Source organism: Numenius arquata, chromosome 13, assembly GCF_964106895.1.
Source record: "Numenius arquata chromosome 13, bNumArq3.hap1.1, whole genome shotgun sequence".
NCBI lineage: Eukaryota > Metazoa > Chordata > Aves > Charadriiformes > Scolopacidae > Numenius > Numenius arquata.
Window position 1 is genome coordinate 9740140 of NC_133588.1, and position 16075 is coordinate 9756214.

The 16075-nt window shown below is 52.3% G+C and overlaps 1 protein-coding gene across 1 annotated transcript in view; it reads right to left on the reverse strand.

The window, feature by feature from the left end:
• Positions 1-9722: 9722 nt before the first annotated feature.
• Positions 9723-16075, reverse strand: part of ZFHX3 (zinc finger homeobox 3) — a 112282-nt gene continuing 105929 nt past the window's right edge. The window contains exon 10 of the mRNA XM_074157905.1: positions 9723-12894. Coding sequence (XP_074014006.1) covers positions 11312-12894 — 1583 coding nt within the window. The 3' untranslated portion in view covers positions 9723-11311. The remainder of the gene's footprint in view (positions 12895-16075) is intronic.

Sequence of the window (16075 nt, forward strand, 5' to 3'; positions counted from 1 at the left end):
GTGCCCCTACAGCATTGCAGGCTGTAGACAGCCGGGGGCTGTGCCAGGGACATGGGTGTTTCTTGGTGATGCTCATCACTCAGGCATGTCACAGAAGGTTGTCCCTGGACCACCAAAGCACATCAGGCTGAGACACAGCGCCCACCCGTGCAAAGACACTGTGTCCGTGGAGACACTGCCACTGTGAACCAAGATTCTCTGTGCTGGCTTTGAGGAACCAGAAGGAAACCCGTTCCCCAACCCAGCCTGATCCTAACCAGATCCCGCCCTTGTCAAGTACCTTCCGCTGCAGACTGAGGAATCGCAGATCTTCCGTCTGAAGCCTCCCTAACGAATGCCTTTTACTAAACACAAAAGGCGGTTTCTGCGCGTGTGAGATCAGAGCAGCAGCTCCCCAGCTGGGTGCAAACCCAGGTGTGCTGGGCACAGACTCGCATCCTCCCACCATTGCACCGCACTGTGGGCAGCGCCCGGCACCCCGGGTCGGTGACCTGTACATGCTGTGAGGACATCTGTGGGACCATCAAGGCAGTTCCAGGTGTCCTCGCACGGTGCCGGTGCTGCACCGACATTTGGCCGAGGAAGCTGCACTGAGATGCCACTGGTCAGCTCTGGCTCTGATGTGCTAAGGGACATCTGGCCAGCATCACCTGAGTGCCACTTGCCATGCAGTGCTGCAGCCTGGGCTGCAGAAAGCGCTGTTAAGGGCCACCAAATGCCCGAGAAGCATCCTCATGGCACCAGGGCCACCATGGCCTGATGGAGGCTCAGCTGCTGGCACAGCCATCCCACAGCCCAGGTGAGCCCATGGACAGTGGAGGCCACAGTCCCCGCAGCGCTGTGTGGCCGAGTGGGCCCAGCGCCAGCACTGGCGCCCAGGAACATGCCAGCGGCACGGCAGCTGGGCGAGAGAGGTAGCAGGGTGAAGGACCCAGCCCTGCCTCTCTTTGTTCCCCATCGCCACATGGCGCCAGAGGAAAAGGACGTCAGCGCCTCAGCCCCACGCCGAGGTACTCCATGCCGGTGAGGGCTGCGGCTGCTGAGGGGTCTCTTTCGATTGTCCCCCAGCCCGGCCCTGGCTGTCCTGACCCAGTGGCCGCCGGTGTTGGGCGAGCAGGACTCCCCGCAGCCACCCTGCCCCACGGTGATGGCAGCTTTGCACCAGCCGCACGCTCTCCCCGGGATGTGCAAATCAGGAGCCCCCCAGCCCCGTCCAGAGCACCCTGTGGGGGGGAAGGGGCAGAGAAACAAAGTCATTTATATAATGTGTCTCCCTGCTGAGCCCCTAATGGCTGGCGCTTTTGTTCTGCAGTGGCTGGCTGGCTGTGATGGGCAGGAAGCCGCAGTCTCCCTTTGTTCCACGGCCTTATTCAGCAATTTAGATCCATCATAAAAATCAAATATGCATGTTGCAATCGCCTTGCGTACAACAGCTTCAATTTTCGCCTTTCTTTAATTTGAACTCCATGGGAGAAAGAGGCAGGGCCAGGGAGCAAGGGGCAGCAGGAGAAGCGCTTTGTGTTTTTGTTCAGCGGGCTGTGAAAATAGGGAGTAATGAAAATACAGAATTTTTATCTTTGCCTCATTATTTAAAAAAAAAAAAAAAAAAAAAAGAAAGGACAGAAATCTTTAATAAAGCCTCCCTGGAAGAAGGATAGCCTGTGCAGGGAGCAGCCTTCATGTCCCCCCATCCTGGGGACAACAGGCTCAGCGGGGCTGGGGGATGAGGGATGGCCCTGAGGGCTGCGGCAGTGTGGCAGGGGGCTGGTGACAAAGCTGGCAGCTGCCTGCTGCCATGGTGCATGCAGCTGAGTTGACGCACTATGGCTCTCTGCTTGCAGACATGTTCTGTCTTTCCAGGGCGTCAAGGTGCTCTTCTGTTGCTGAAAGCAAACACAACATCCTTAAAAATTTTGCCAGCACCTACCCACACTGCTTCCCTGGGGGGTGATGAGTGCAGCTCGGTGGTGCTGGCAGCGGTGGCCATGTGCCGAGCTGCTGTCCTGGCCCATTCCAGAGAGGTGGCATTGCTGGTGCATAGTCCAAGTGGGAAGGCTGCCGATGTGATCCAGGGGAACCTGCTGGGTTTGTGCCAGGGACCGTTCTGTGCCACTGGGGCTATGGGAAAACTGACACCACAGCGCAAGGCCAGACTGTGGTGGGACCCTGTTCTTGGTGCCACTGGAAAGCAGCAGGAGCCCAAAGCAGCGGAGTGATATGGGGAAGCAGCCAGCACCGCAGAGGGACATGCGGGTCCCCAGCGAGGCTGGGTTCTGAAGGGGACACCTTCCAGCTGCTGCTCACCAGGGCACAGCAGGGCCGAGGGACACACAGTGATTCTGGTTATATCCCATATCCTTCTCCCTGACCTAATAAAAGGTGCTGCTGGAGCAGGAAGGATACAGCCTCACATAACAGAAACTGAATTTCTACTGAAAAAAGGTGCTGCTTTGCCAAAACACTCAGCATTCCACGCACACATTAGCCTGATTACGGGAGGAAGGGGGCGCTTTTCCTTATCTCTGCCCTGATAATAATTTTCTGTCAATTCTGATTTGGCTTTAACCTCCCTCCACCCCCTGGTGTACCCAGCTCGCCAGCACCCTGGCATCAGGAGGTGCCTGGGAGCCACCCTGTGCCTCGGCCACAGCAGGGTTTACCAAGACCCACCACCTCAGAAGACACGAGCCCATTGGGGGGGTGCTCCTGGAAACCTGTGGGAAAGGGGTAAAGCAACTGGGAACACCCTCCTCAGGAAGCTCACCTGCCTCAGGTGTGCAGGGCCCTGCAAAATGGGACACAGAGACCAAACCGCCAAAAGTTCAGAAAACACCAGTGATGCCCAAAGCCATGACTTAAACCCACACAAGCTCCAGCCCATCCTTCAGTCCCAACCCCTGCCACGGCAGTGGGCTGGCTGGTGCAGCGTGGGCTGGCTGGGGACCAGCAAGATCCCCAGTGACCCGCAACTCCTCGTCCCCACGACACAGGCTGGGGGTCCGTAGCCTGGCCCTGCACGTGGTGAGGATGGGTCTCCAGCCATGGGGCAAACGGCTGCTGGCTGAAGGAAGCACCTGGCCAGCCCTGCTGAGGGGCTGCAAGAGCTGCTCCTCACAGTGCGTGTGCCCAGGCACCCGGGCTGGTGACAGGCGGTGACACAGGGCTGGGGCCAGCCTCCACCAGTGCCAGCCCAGCCGCAGCTGGAGGGGACGGGCTGCTTTACCCGGACACACGCAGGAAGAAACCCCACGGACTGGGGATGTGGACACCTGGCAGCGCAGCATCCCTGGGGTTGGCACTGGTGGCTTGTGGAGGCTGGAAGTGCTGCTGCAGGAGGGGGGTGTGTGCATGTGTGTGTGTGTGTGCCCAGTCAGGCTGGCAGCGGTTTGGCAGAGATTCCCCTCCCCCACGCTGAGAAAAGGCCCTTTTTCGCTGTGACAATTCAATATAATTGAAAGTTTGCTTAGGAAAGAGAGTCTTTTTAACTGAACATGCTCACAGCTGAATCGATATGAATTATACGGCACAGAAGATGCCTAGGGTATTAAAACATTAATTAAGTAACATCATGCTACCATCTAACCAACAGCACAATACCATTTATAGGTACCGCTCTCTTTTCTCTGGGGCGCAGTGTGAAGTCTCTCTTCCATCACCGCAGAGGCCGCGGGAGACCCGGAGCACCGCCGCCTGCAGCTCCTCCGCAGCTCGGGCTGGTGCCTTCCCTTGGGTCAGCTGCGGCTGCCGCGGCTGGGCGGGACAGTGGGCATGGACCGGTGCCACCAGCCCAGTGGTCCCACTCCTGGCCCCAGTGGGCACGTGGAAGGGCTCCCGTAGCTGCAGAGCTTTGTCTGTCGTTTCTGCAGCGCCACCGACCTGCTGTCACCTGCGCCTCGCTGGTGGGTAAGGGGGGGGACCAGCCTGGTCCTGCTGGAGGACGAGCCGCCGGAGCCAGTCCCACGCAGCCCTGCCGAGGAGACACGTCCTCGACCCGTGGATGGTGCCAGCGTCTCTGCGCTGAGCTGCCGCCTGCGGAGCTGAGCGGAGGCAGTGCCCAGGCAGCTGTAGTTGGATTAGCTCACCACATCAGCCCGGGGAACTAATGCACCGATTCTGCAATATACCAAAATAGAAAGTCATTGGAGTGAAATCAGTGTCTTCACCACATCCCCTCTGGCAGAGCGTTAATTAAAATGACTCTCTAGTGCTTTAGATCATCAGGTGTACATTGTTAACGAGCTTGGAGGAGAGAATGGGCTCCACATTTGTAGTTTAAGCGCTGATGGAGTTAACCCTTCACCACTGCTGGCACAGCCCGAGCCTGGTGGCAGTTTCTCAGAGCATCCATCTACATTAGAGAAGTCGTCTCTCTTAGCAGACTTCAGATGTCATTTAGCAAAGACATTAACGTGGGACCCTGCTCAGTTCAGGAGAGACCTGGCTGAAGAGGTGACATGGCTGCAGCCACTGCTCTCAGGAGAGGTGGCGCGGGGGGTGTCCGTGCCTGGCCCAGCCATGGGCTGCTGTGACCACAGGGGGCTGCAGGACCAGCTGCCCCATGGACGGAACCCGGCCTGTGCTGCTGCAGGGGATCTGACAGCACCAGCCACGGCATTGGGCTGGTGGCAAGGGGGGGAAGCTGGTACCCACGGCTGCTGGAGCAGGAATGAGCGCTCCATAGCGCTGACCTGTTCGTCTGCGCGCTGGGCTGCAGGTGGCATTGCCATGTTTGTCCCCTGCCCCGTCCACCTCAGAGCCAATTGTGCTGCCTGGACACTGTGCTGCACATAGGGTGACACACGAGACTGGGGTGAAGGGCTCAGTCACTGGCCAGGCAGCCCAGGAGCAGGGTGAGTAGAGTAGAATAGAATAGAATAGAATAGAATAGAATAGAATAGAATAGAATAGAAATTTCAGTTGGAAGGGACCTACAACAGTCATTTAGTCCAACTGTGGCTCAGCCCTGGCACAGACCAGCCCCAGCCGGTGGCTGCTGCGGCATCTGGCAGAGCTGTGGACCAGGAGTGGGTGCGGGAGGGAGAGCATCTCCCAAAGACATCCTCCGGCCATAGCCTCTGAGTGCCCCAGGGCCCTACCTGTCAGGTGGGACATGGCTTGCTCTACATGGATGGTTCCTGGCTCCTGCACCCAGCACCGATGCCAGCCCCGTGCCTGGGCTGCCGGCAGGGCTTGTGTGCCAGGCTCACGTCTGCTGTGCAGCTGGGTGGGATCCCCTGTGGAAAAGCCGGTTGGGGACAACAGGGAGACCAGTGGCATTTCCTCCTTCAGTGTCAGCACAGCCGGGTGTCTCGTGGCACCGCGTGCTGGGCTGTGACATGAGGACTGCCTGGGCCACCTCCCCGGGGCAGCTGACCAAAGCCCCCGCTTCTTGCCTCTTTGGTGACAGCAGCGCACAGGCTGCACCCGAGGGCAGAGGCACCCTCCAGCCGGGAGCTCTGCCCCAAACCCATCGGCAAGGTTACTGGCTGTAGTGGACACCTGCTCACTGCTCTGATTTTATAAATATGTATTTTTTGGCCTGTAAGGGTTTACTAGCGAGGGCTCAATCTCCTGTCTTTTAGTTGACGGCAACAAAAGGTTATTAAAAAATCACTCCCGGTCTCCTCTTACCAGAATCCCAGCATGGAAAAACCTTTTTATTTCTGTCAGAGGTTTGCACAATTTCCGCTGATGCGCTGCTCCGAACAGAGAGGCTCTCGCTGAGGTTTTTAGTTTGCAGCTACTAGAGGCCATTTACACCTTTCTGAGCGTTAGAGAGTTGCTTTCTCAAGCGTAGCTGTTTTAAACTGGAATTCAACCCAGGAATAAATAGCAACGTTACATAATAAACTTACTTACAAAACGGCAGGTCTGCGAACAACAGCGAAGTCATTAACGCGGCAGAGCGCCAACACCGGTGGAAGGGCCGTGCCGGTGACCCCGTTACTGCCGCAGTCCCCGTCCGCTTGCGGAAAACGCAGAACGGATTTTTTTTCCCATTTAAAAAAAAAAAAGAAACCCAAACAGCGAAGAGGCAACCCAGATCCCCGCCTGTTTAGGCTCACGCCAGAAAAGCGACGCCTGAGCCTGGGACAGGACCGGGCAGCCCCTGCTCCGTGGAGAGTTTTGGGGTGCGGAGCTGCAGCGCGCTCGGTGCCATCGCCGTTTCAGTCACCGGAGGCACCGGATCTCCTCTTCCAGGGCTGCCCACCGGGGACAGGGCCTGGCTGGCTTGGTTCGGTTACGCCGTAGCACCAGGAGTCATCGGGGGCTTGGCAATTTTGACCTATTTTATTTCATAATTCGTGTACCTTTGGAGCCCGCATCAGTACGAGTGTTGGCTTTGGGTTTTTTTGGTTGTTTTTCTTTTTTTCCCCTCATGAAGGTGCATCAGCAACCTGATTATTGAACTTACTGGCTCGCAAGTGAATGTCCTGACCCTATTAATTAAAGAACGCTCCCGTGCCCTCGCTAGCTGCAAGATTTCCTCCCCGCGACCTCTGCTTGGGCTGGACAACACTGCGGAGCATGGGCCCCGCTCCCCAGGGAGGGAGGGAGGGAGGGAGAAGAAGCCCCTCGCTGTCAGGGAGGCGGCAGAGCGGCCAAGGACACCCACACTAGACAGGCTGCTCATCCCACCTGCAATGTTGGGTTGTGGGTTGCTTTTTGGTTTTTTGGTTTTTTTTTTTTTTCCTAAATTATTTATTGCTGCAGTTATAAATTAGAGATGAATGGTAGCCCCCGGGGCTCTCTTTTGGATGTGGTCCTTATTAATGAATTTCAAGCATTTTCTGCTGCAAGGGGCAATTGTTGGTAAGAGAATTGTGTATTTAACAGTCAGCAGTTCATCAAGTTTTCCTCCCTGCTCCAGAGGCACCGCAAGCAAAGGGGAGAGCAGCGAGTCCGCCACTTACCTTTCTTACCTTCGTCTCCTTTTGGTTTGACCAGTAGAAGAAAACAGATGGCGATTTTAGTTCACTTCTAGTTTACAGATTTCAAGATGACCTCAACCCATACAGGCATCATGCTTTCCCTTTAACCGTTAATTACAGCAGTGTGGCCAGAATTCTTATACAATCATTTGGTAAAATTAAATGCACTTATAATGTCTTTTTCATACACAAGGCATCCCGAAGCCACACACAACATGAATTGCGCTGTTTGGCTCATTACTTCCACTTTCACACTAATTCCCAGCACCAAGCCAGGCGCCCGTGTTGCGCGGAGGGAACGCGGACACGCGTGTGCCGCCGGCGTGTGCCCTCCCCCAGCGGGGCGCGGGGCCGTGGGGACACGCGGCTGCGGGGACGCAGAAGCTCGGACGGCGGCGGCGGTGACGCGCGTCCCGCCGAGCTGCGAGGCACAACACCCCCCCCGACACACACCCTGCACCGCACAAGCGGGGACATCGGAGACGAGAGCTTTTGCTCATTTTTTTTTTTTTTTTTTTTTTAATGTATCACAATGAGCAGGAAACATACGTGATGAAATATTTCCAAAGGAGTATATTCAATTACCATCTACAGTCAACTCAACTATGACAACAAAGTCTTTTGTGACAAATTTTTTTAAAGTTTTGAAAGTTCCATGTGGTTTCTGTTTCTGTTAGTCTCCATGTATTTTGGTACAGTTCGAGATCAGCATTGTTACAGTAACAAAAAAAAGCTAACAAGACTACATTATAGAAAAACACCAAGAACATCATTTTTGGTTTCACTTGCTCTATTTTTTGTACATTGCAAAGGCTGTTCATACCCCTCTTCACCTCATTTATGCTTTCTGTTCTACCCAAACTCGCCCCCCCAAAATAAAACCGAAAAAAATAGTCAAAGCTTTGTGTTTCACAGTGGGCAGTATCTCAGCGCCAACAAACCAAGCAACCAACCAACCAAGCAACCAACCAACCAACCCAATTTCTGCTTCTATTTAAAAGTTTAATTATTATTTTTTTTTTTTTTCTTAAAGCAAAATATATTTCCACGAACAGCGAGTGTGCTGGCTTGTGTCAGTGCCTCCCTCGCCCCCCAGCCTGCCCCCCCGGGCGCGGGCGGCCCCGACACACCCCTTACGCCTCTCTTTATTCTCAATTGTATGAAACTTTGGCCATCTTCACCACTTAAAAAAAGCTCTTTATTAAAAATAAAACAGAAACCCGCTCAATGCTAAGTTTAAAATCTTTTCCTCGTGCCCTGCCCGGCCCCGCTCTGACACTCGTTAGAAAGGCCACGTGTGGGCTCGGGAAGGATGGGGGGGGTCGCACAGAGGCTCCCCAGAACCGACGTCGCTCCCGCAGCGTCCTCGGGGCGGCCGGGAGGGTCGTGGGGCGAGGGCAGCCGCCGCCGCGGCGCTGCGGGACGCGAGGCCGGGGGTCCCAGTGGGGCTGGGGGTCCCAGCCCAGCCCAGCGTGGCCGGTGGGGACGGGTGGCCGGGTCCCAACACCGGCCCCGAGGCAGCCGGGCTGCAAGAGGAGGAGGCAACCTCGCACTGAAAAGTCTCTAGAAACGTTTAGAAAAAATACAAGGAAATGAATTTATAAAACCTTTTAGTGGGTGGGAAGGAGGAGGGGGAAGAAGGAGAGAGAAATTGCACTATGACCAAGCAATATAATTAAAAAACCGAAACAAAACAAGACAAAACCAAAAGGATTTCCAAAAGAGACCTTGCGGAATTTGACAGATAAAGCTAGTGTTAAATTGTTAACTTGTATCACATAGAGAATCAAAAACAAAACAAACAAAAAAATTTCTATATGATACAGACAGAGTAACATACAACAGTTAAATGGCAAAAAATATATATATATATTTCATAGAATTACAAACAAGATAAAATAATGGAAAACAAAAACTGTACAACTTTAGAATTTAAAAAATGTTCATCTCAAACACGGGGAGAAATACAAGAACTTTTGTTAAAAGAAAACAGTTTGTTAAAACAGCAAACGCTTTTTGTGTACTTGTTTCCATTTTTGACACCTTATGCTACAACTGGGTACTGGTAGGAATATTAGATGGTACTCTCTTTAGTATCGTCTACTTAAAAAACAATTAAAAAAGGAATTTGCACTGTGCATTAGCCTAGTTAGAAATATGTACAACAGTTCAGGATCTAGTCTTTCATCGAACTAAAACCAAAAAATCCGTAAAAATAAAAGCGTCCCGCTAGAAAATGAACCCCACGTTCGTCTCTCGAACGCTCCAGTCTCTCGCAGAGTCGACGAGCGGCTTCAGCACGGGGAGGAGAAGCCCAGAGGCGGCGGGAGGAACCTGCGTTCACAGTCTTCGAAGTTCCCTTTTGAAGCAGGAGGAGGATGAAGATGATGGGGAGAAGGCTCTCGCACTTTCGGGGCAGAGGAAACGGGGGGCGGGGGGTGGGGAAAGGAGATTGTTTCTGTTGACATTTGGCTACGGAAGTGAAACAGCAAGCATCTATTTGTCTCCAAAAAAAAAAAAAAAAATCTACATTTTTAGCAGCACAAAGTTTTCCTTTCAAAGTCCGGACCGTAAGAGATGCGTGCGTGCGTCTGCGTGTTCCCACAGGCAGGGGCAGGAGCTGGACGGGGACACCGGCCCCTGCCGCTCCGCCTGCCTGCCGCGGGAGAGAACTTGGAAAGAGAAACCTGCCTTTTGGTGCGCTGGGTTTTTCGCTAAGAGTTGTCTCTCTGCTTGCAGAAGAAGCACAGATAACAACCTGGGTACTTTTTTTATTCTTTATTTAAACTTAGACTTGTTTGTTTAAATCAGAAACAAATTCTCAAGTAAAAAGAATCCTTTTTGCTCATTCTGCACCAGTGGTGAAAGGGTATGTCTTTGGATTTTATTTAAAGCATGAATTTTCTTTAGAGAAAAAAAATGTAACAAAAACTTTTTTTTTAAAAGAAGGAACAGAGTGCAGCCTAATTACACAAACAGAAACAAATGCTTATAGTTTAGGAACAGAGTCTTTGAAGCATTTACAAAATGAGGAAAAGAAGAGGGCAAGAAAAAAGAAAAGAGGAAAAATGGAAATTAAGAAAGAGATAAGTGCACAAGGGTAACAGACATAGGTAAATCGTATGTATACGCCTTAAAAAGTTTCAAACCCCCAACAAAAAATATTCTTCAAGGGATCCTACTGACCCCTCAAAACCCTTTGAACTTCTTTCTTTAGTTTTTATAAAATAATTATGCAACCACCCTCTAAGAAATGAAGGTAGCGACCATAAGTGGAAGATTACAGGATGGGGGAATGGGGAGTAAAGGTACAAAGGGGAGAAAAGCTTAGGCGAGTCAATGGATTGCAATCTATCTGGCTAGGAATGAACAAGACAACATCAAATGAGAAGCCGTCAGCTGGACCATACAAAAGCTAAATGTACACAAAAGGGTTTTTTCTTTTAAATCTACCATACTGCTTCAGTTCATTTCCAATGCAACAATCTACTCAACACCAAAAATGGTCATATCTATCATAAATACAGAAAGTCAGTTGTTTTAAAACTTATTTTTTAAGCTCCGAGTCCTCAACACTCTTTGTGTGGGTTTTTTTTTTTCTGAAAAGTGGGAGTGCTTAACTTTTCCCCTTGAAATTGGCTTCAGCAGAAAAGCTACCCTTAAAATCCCCGAAAAGCTAAAGCAGTTCACATTGTTTTTCTCTTGAATACTTTCTGCCCATTTTAAATTAACAAAAAAAAAAAAAAAGGAAAAAAAAAAGAAAAAAAATCCTTTTCTGGAACGAAAATGAAACAAAACAAAACAAAAACCCCAAAACAAACGAAAGAAATTATATATATATATATAAAACAATGATTCTGAAAACAGAACAAAGTGTGAGCGATTGACCTGAGAATAAAAAGACATTACATTTCTTTTTTCTTTTAGCAAGCCATTGGTATCTGAATGCTAAGATAGCAAGAAATTTAAAACTGTAACAAGGTGGGCTGCTTTCCCATACAGTGCATGCCGGCCTCTGCTGTGCTATCGACGTGGGGCGTTATTGAAAAGGGGCAATATACAAGGGGCTCAAGCTCCGAAGACAGTAAGGAGGCAGCACGGGCTTTCGTCTCCCAGACCAACAGTACCTTCGAAAGGACAAATGTAACAGATTTTTTTTTTTTTTCTTTTTTAAGTTTTATTTTATTAAAAGGAAAGGAAAAAAGAAATGTAAAACCCACCGGCATCGTTATATGGGAAAACAACCCACGCTTTTTCTTTTTTCTTTTTTCTTTTTTTGGTTAGAAGCTTTGGAATTGCAGTTAGTCTATTTTTGAAATTGGTTTGTTATTAACTTTTTTTTTTTATTTAAATTCATTTTCATTGTTCATCTTCAAAGCTTACAATCTGAAGGTGTCCATTCCTACGCTAGCTAGACCACTGTCCTTAGGGCAGCCGGGGTCCCGGGGCCCCTCCGCCGGGCTCGCCGGTCCATCTGACTTTTGGCTAAGATCCGTGTCAGACTCCTCCGAATAGTCGTCTGTTGGCATCGAGGGCTGAACCCCTGAGGTGCTGCATGAACTTGAGGTAACCGTTGAAGATGAGGAGAGAGGAGGGAAAGGCGGCGGCGGCGGCTTCCCCGGCGGGGCGCGGGGGGCCGCCGGGGGCCAGGGCTTTCTGGAGGCGTGGGGGGAAGCCGGGGGGGGCCGGGGGGGCGGGGGGCTGTCGTTTGAGTGAGCGGCCGACTGCGAGGTAGATGCGGTGCTGGGGTCGGGGGGGCAGGCAGAGTGAGGTAATAGACTGGGGTGCTCTTTGGCGTTTCTTGCTGCTCTTGTGATTGTTCGGTGTTTGTGCGGGGCTGACTCGAGATGCTGACTGAGGGCTTCGTCCCCACACACCGTGCTCTCGCACGCCACGCACTGGTACGAGCCGCTGCCCTGGCCGCTGACGGTGGGCACGTGAAGCACCATCTCTTGCAGGTTCGCCACGGACTGGCCGAAGAAGCAGAGGGACTTCAGGTGGTCGCTGGCCGCCTCCTGGTCGCCGAAGCCCGCCTGGCACTTGCGGCAGACCAGCTTGTACTGCACCTTCGGGACGATGAAGGGGTCGCAGAGGGAGTCCGCGCCCTTGCCTTCCGCTTCGGGCTCTTCTTGGGGTTTGGGCAGGAGGGGGGACACCTCGCGGGGTGCGTTCTTCTGCTCTTCTTGCTTGGGGGGTTCTTTGGCAGGGTCTTTGTCCGGGGTGGCAGCCCCCGCGGGGACGGGGGTTTGGCTTCCTTTGGGCTGCTGCGCTTTCTGCTGCTGCTGCTGCTGCTGCTGCTGCTGCTGCGCCTGCCGCTGCTGCTGCTGCTGCTGCTGCAATGCCTCCTGCAGACTCTGCTGGTATTGCTGGTACTGCTGCAGCAGGGAGCCAGGGGACAGCCCCAGCAGCGCCTGCGACAGCGCGGGGCTGTAGGGGAAGAGCCCCTCCATCCCGTACATGGGCTGCAGGTACCCGCTCTGCAGGGTGCCGGGGATCTGTGGGGCGTAGTAGGGGGAAAAGCCGGGGACGAAGTAGGGAAGGAACTGGCTCGTCAGCAAGGTGGTGGGGTCCGAATTCAGGGCGGCCTGCAGCGCCTGGAGCTGGGCGGGCTCCACCGCGTACTCCATGGCGGGCAGCGGGGCCGAGAGAGCGCCCGCCGGCGCCTCCCCCTTCTCCTTCTTGGGCCCTGGCAGGGGGTCCCCCTTCCCCTTGGGTGCCTTCTCCTTCTCTTTTGCCTTCTCGCTCTCCTTCTCCTTGCGCTGCGGTGGGGGCGGCTGCTGCTGCGGCTGCGGGGTCGTTGCCGGCGGCTGCTGCGGGGCCACGGCCGCCGTGGCTTGTGCCGGGGTGGGCGAGCTCAGCGCGGCCGGGGGCTGCTTATTTGGTAATCCAGAGGTGGGGAGGCCGGGCGAAGGGACGCTTGTGCTGGGCAGGCCCATCAGGTTGGGTTTGGGAGAAGTTAAAGCTGCAAGAAGGAGGAGAGAGAGATGAGGAGTCACTCGGCGCTGGGCAGGCAGAAAGCACAAAGTGGGGTGACCCCAGGCCACCCCGCAACGGCCCCCGCACCACCATCCCCTCTGCGCAAGAGCAGCAACCGGCCCGAGCTCCCGCTCCGCAGCAGTGCGGGTCGGAGAGCCTGTCCGCTGCTCCTGCTTGCTCTGGGACAACTGTTCCTCTCCCCGCTCCTGGAGGCCCCACGCCGTAGGAACATGCTTCATCACCCACGGCTGGCTCGGCCACGCTGCCAGGCAGCACCAAATGAGGTGTTTCTGCCAGGGACACCCACCGGCCGCCTGGGATGCTCAACACAGCCCTTCTTTTACTGACCCCTCTGAAATTCTCCAGTGATTAACACCTGATGTGGGGACAGGCTATTCTCCTACATCTGCATAACTGGTCCTTTGGCCAAAGGACTCCAGCAGAAGGGAAGTGCTATGTCAAATGGCTGTAATGCTAGATACTGTCAATCTTGTTAAAATATCCACAGATTAGAAAGCTCTGGTCATGGCAACTGAAGAGGACTGAACACACTGAATCTAAGTTATTTTGCCCTAATTAGGCTGATGTTCATGAATCCACAAACCTCTGATGCAACCCCTTCCTTCCTTCCTTCCAATGTAAGAGGCTTTGGGTGCACAGCTGCTGAATAATTTCAGAGTTTATGCAGTATTCAGACATCCCCCTAGGGCATGAATGTGGTGGTTTGGGTGGAATTAAAAGCATTGTGGTGCTTCCTCACAAAGAGATGGATTAATGGTGGAATGTGAAGTCTGCCCATCTTCCCAACAGCAGGAATAGCCACTAACAACACAGTCCCCCGGTGCCAATTTCTACTCTCACAGCTGATAGTAATTCGGGGAAAGACAAGTGTGGCTCCTGGAGTCACATCCATTAGTCACATCCACTGCAGTTGGTGAACGTGCTCCTAAAAAGGAACGTTATGCTTGGGAAGTCCCTCAATGCAATTTGGGGAAAATAAAAATGAAACAAAGCTCTAATATTCTACCAGTGCAGCCCCTAACAGTAAGCTCTGTGGCTCCAGAGCCGGGAACCTGCTGCTGGATCCACCTCTGCCACAAAACCGTTGGACAAAATCTAACCTTTCGTTAACAAAGCCCAAGTCCTTACTGCGAGGGTAACTGCTCAAAGGCCGTCTGACTATGAACAGCTGCAGAACTAGGAATCAGTCACAGGGCACAGTAACTTTTATTTTAGGTTGTACCTCTTCTGTGATACATGCAGGGTGAGAGGAGAGGAGAAACCACCTCTTGGGGATGGTATGGGCCATGGTGGCAGCTTAAAATCTTTTCCAAGGGGAAGCATACCAGCAGGGAAATCGCACAGGGCAGGCGGTGACTCCTGGCAGGGAAATCCAGCTGCTACAGGGGGGGCTTTGCCTTACAAAGGCAGCATAAAAGAGACCCAAACACAGCTACGGGCTGGGGTCAACAGCTCTGTCTGAGTTGCAGCTGCCCCATTATCCTGGTGAGGTCTTAAATCATCATAATCAATCCTGAGGAACAAGTGTAGGCATCCTCAGCCATCTCATACCTGCTGCTAGCAGGCAGCCTGATACCCAGGTCCTTGGCCAGAGCAGATGGCAGGACCTGGGGCAGAGCATAAGATGAAAATCTGTGCAAAGACACGCAGGCTCCTCGACACCAAGCCCCAGACCTCTGCCTGCACAGTCGCATTGCAAGAGCCTGTCACTTAACCATGCCCTGTAAAGTTGGCGTAGCCCAGAAGGGATCCATGCTTCTCAACATACAGCATAGAACCGCTTTCCTGCAGCCTCACGCTCTGAGTAGCAGCTGGCAGCTAAAGGGACCAAACACTCTCCAAAACCTGGCCGCGCTACACCCTGGTATAAACAGCTCATTTATCTACTGCGCTGCGTTCACCCACTGATGCTGGAAACCTGCACCCGGCTCTGGCCTCCCCAGCGAAGGGCAGGAGACAAAGCTGCTGTGGCTCTCCAGAGGCCAGCCTGGCAAAGGAGCCCAGCAGGAGGGCAAAGGAGGAGGGCGGCCAAGAGTCAGAAGAACTCAGCGATGGCTGACGTGAAGCCCTTCTGAAATCTGCATCTGCAACTGATGCAGATGGTATCGAGACAATAGTGATTTATGAAGGTATGAAGTGTATGAAGCGAGCCTCCGTGCAGCAGTCTCATAGATTTCAGATAAGGGCATATTATGGATAGATGCCATTGAAACTGATGTTCCCTAGTTGAACAGTCCCTGAGAGGTTCAAGCGCAGGAGCAGCGGCTAATTCATAACATTCCTGGATGCACAGCCTTATCTGCTTCGACAGGCTTTGAGCTGAGATGGCCTGACCTTTGGAGCTTTATCTAAAGGCCACAAATAGTCTGTTTGACTTTCTAAATAGCTTAGTCCTGTCCAGGCAGTCACTGATTGCTTTTAACATTCATAGTACGTAGCCCCATCTCCCCAGGACACATACTGGCCTTTGGAGAGAAATAAAAGCAACAATACAGATTGAAGAGCAAAAAAAAGTAATTTTAGATCTTGTTATGAATTTGGGGTACTAAGTAAACAGCACAGAGCTATCTGCGATAGGCTGGCAATACAATTTGCCAAAGAGATCCTCCTGGCCTAGTCTGGTCTCTGAAACGAGATCTTTGGTAAGAACAGAAGTATTGCATGAAAAAGTCCTGGCATGCAAAGATGCCCTTCAGGCATGTAGCTAGGACTAGACTCAAGGCGCAGGAATGGGCAGCAGCCCCGAACAGAAGAATTTCTAACAGCCACTGTTTTTAAAAATGGTTTAATTACAATGACCTATCCTACAATTACAGTCAAGAACAATTTTGTTTTTGCTTTGGGGGTCATGGGAAGAGTTCTGTAACTATGCAAACAAGCCTTGCAGAGGCCCTAACTCCCAGCAGAAAGCTTTTCCAGATTCCAGAAAAACTTACTCTGATCTTTTCTGCTCTCTGATAGGACCTTCTGACATGGACATCAGCAACCATCCTACAAGGTAACTCCCTCTGCTGCTCTTGTGGAAAAAGGGATCCTGACTCCAAGAGAATGGATCATCTTTGGAAAGGCCAGAACTCAACAAATACAGTGAGATTTAACTCTTTTTCATTTGTCAACAGAAGATATTTCAGAGATGAGCAGTAACG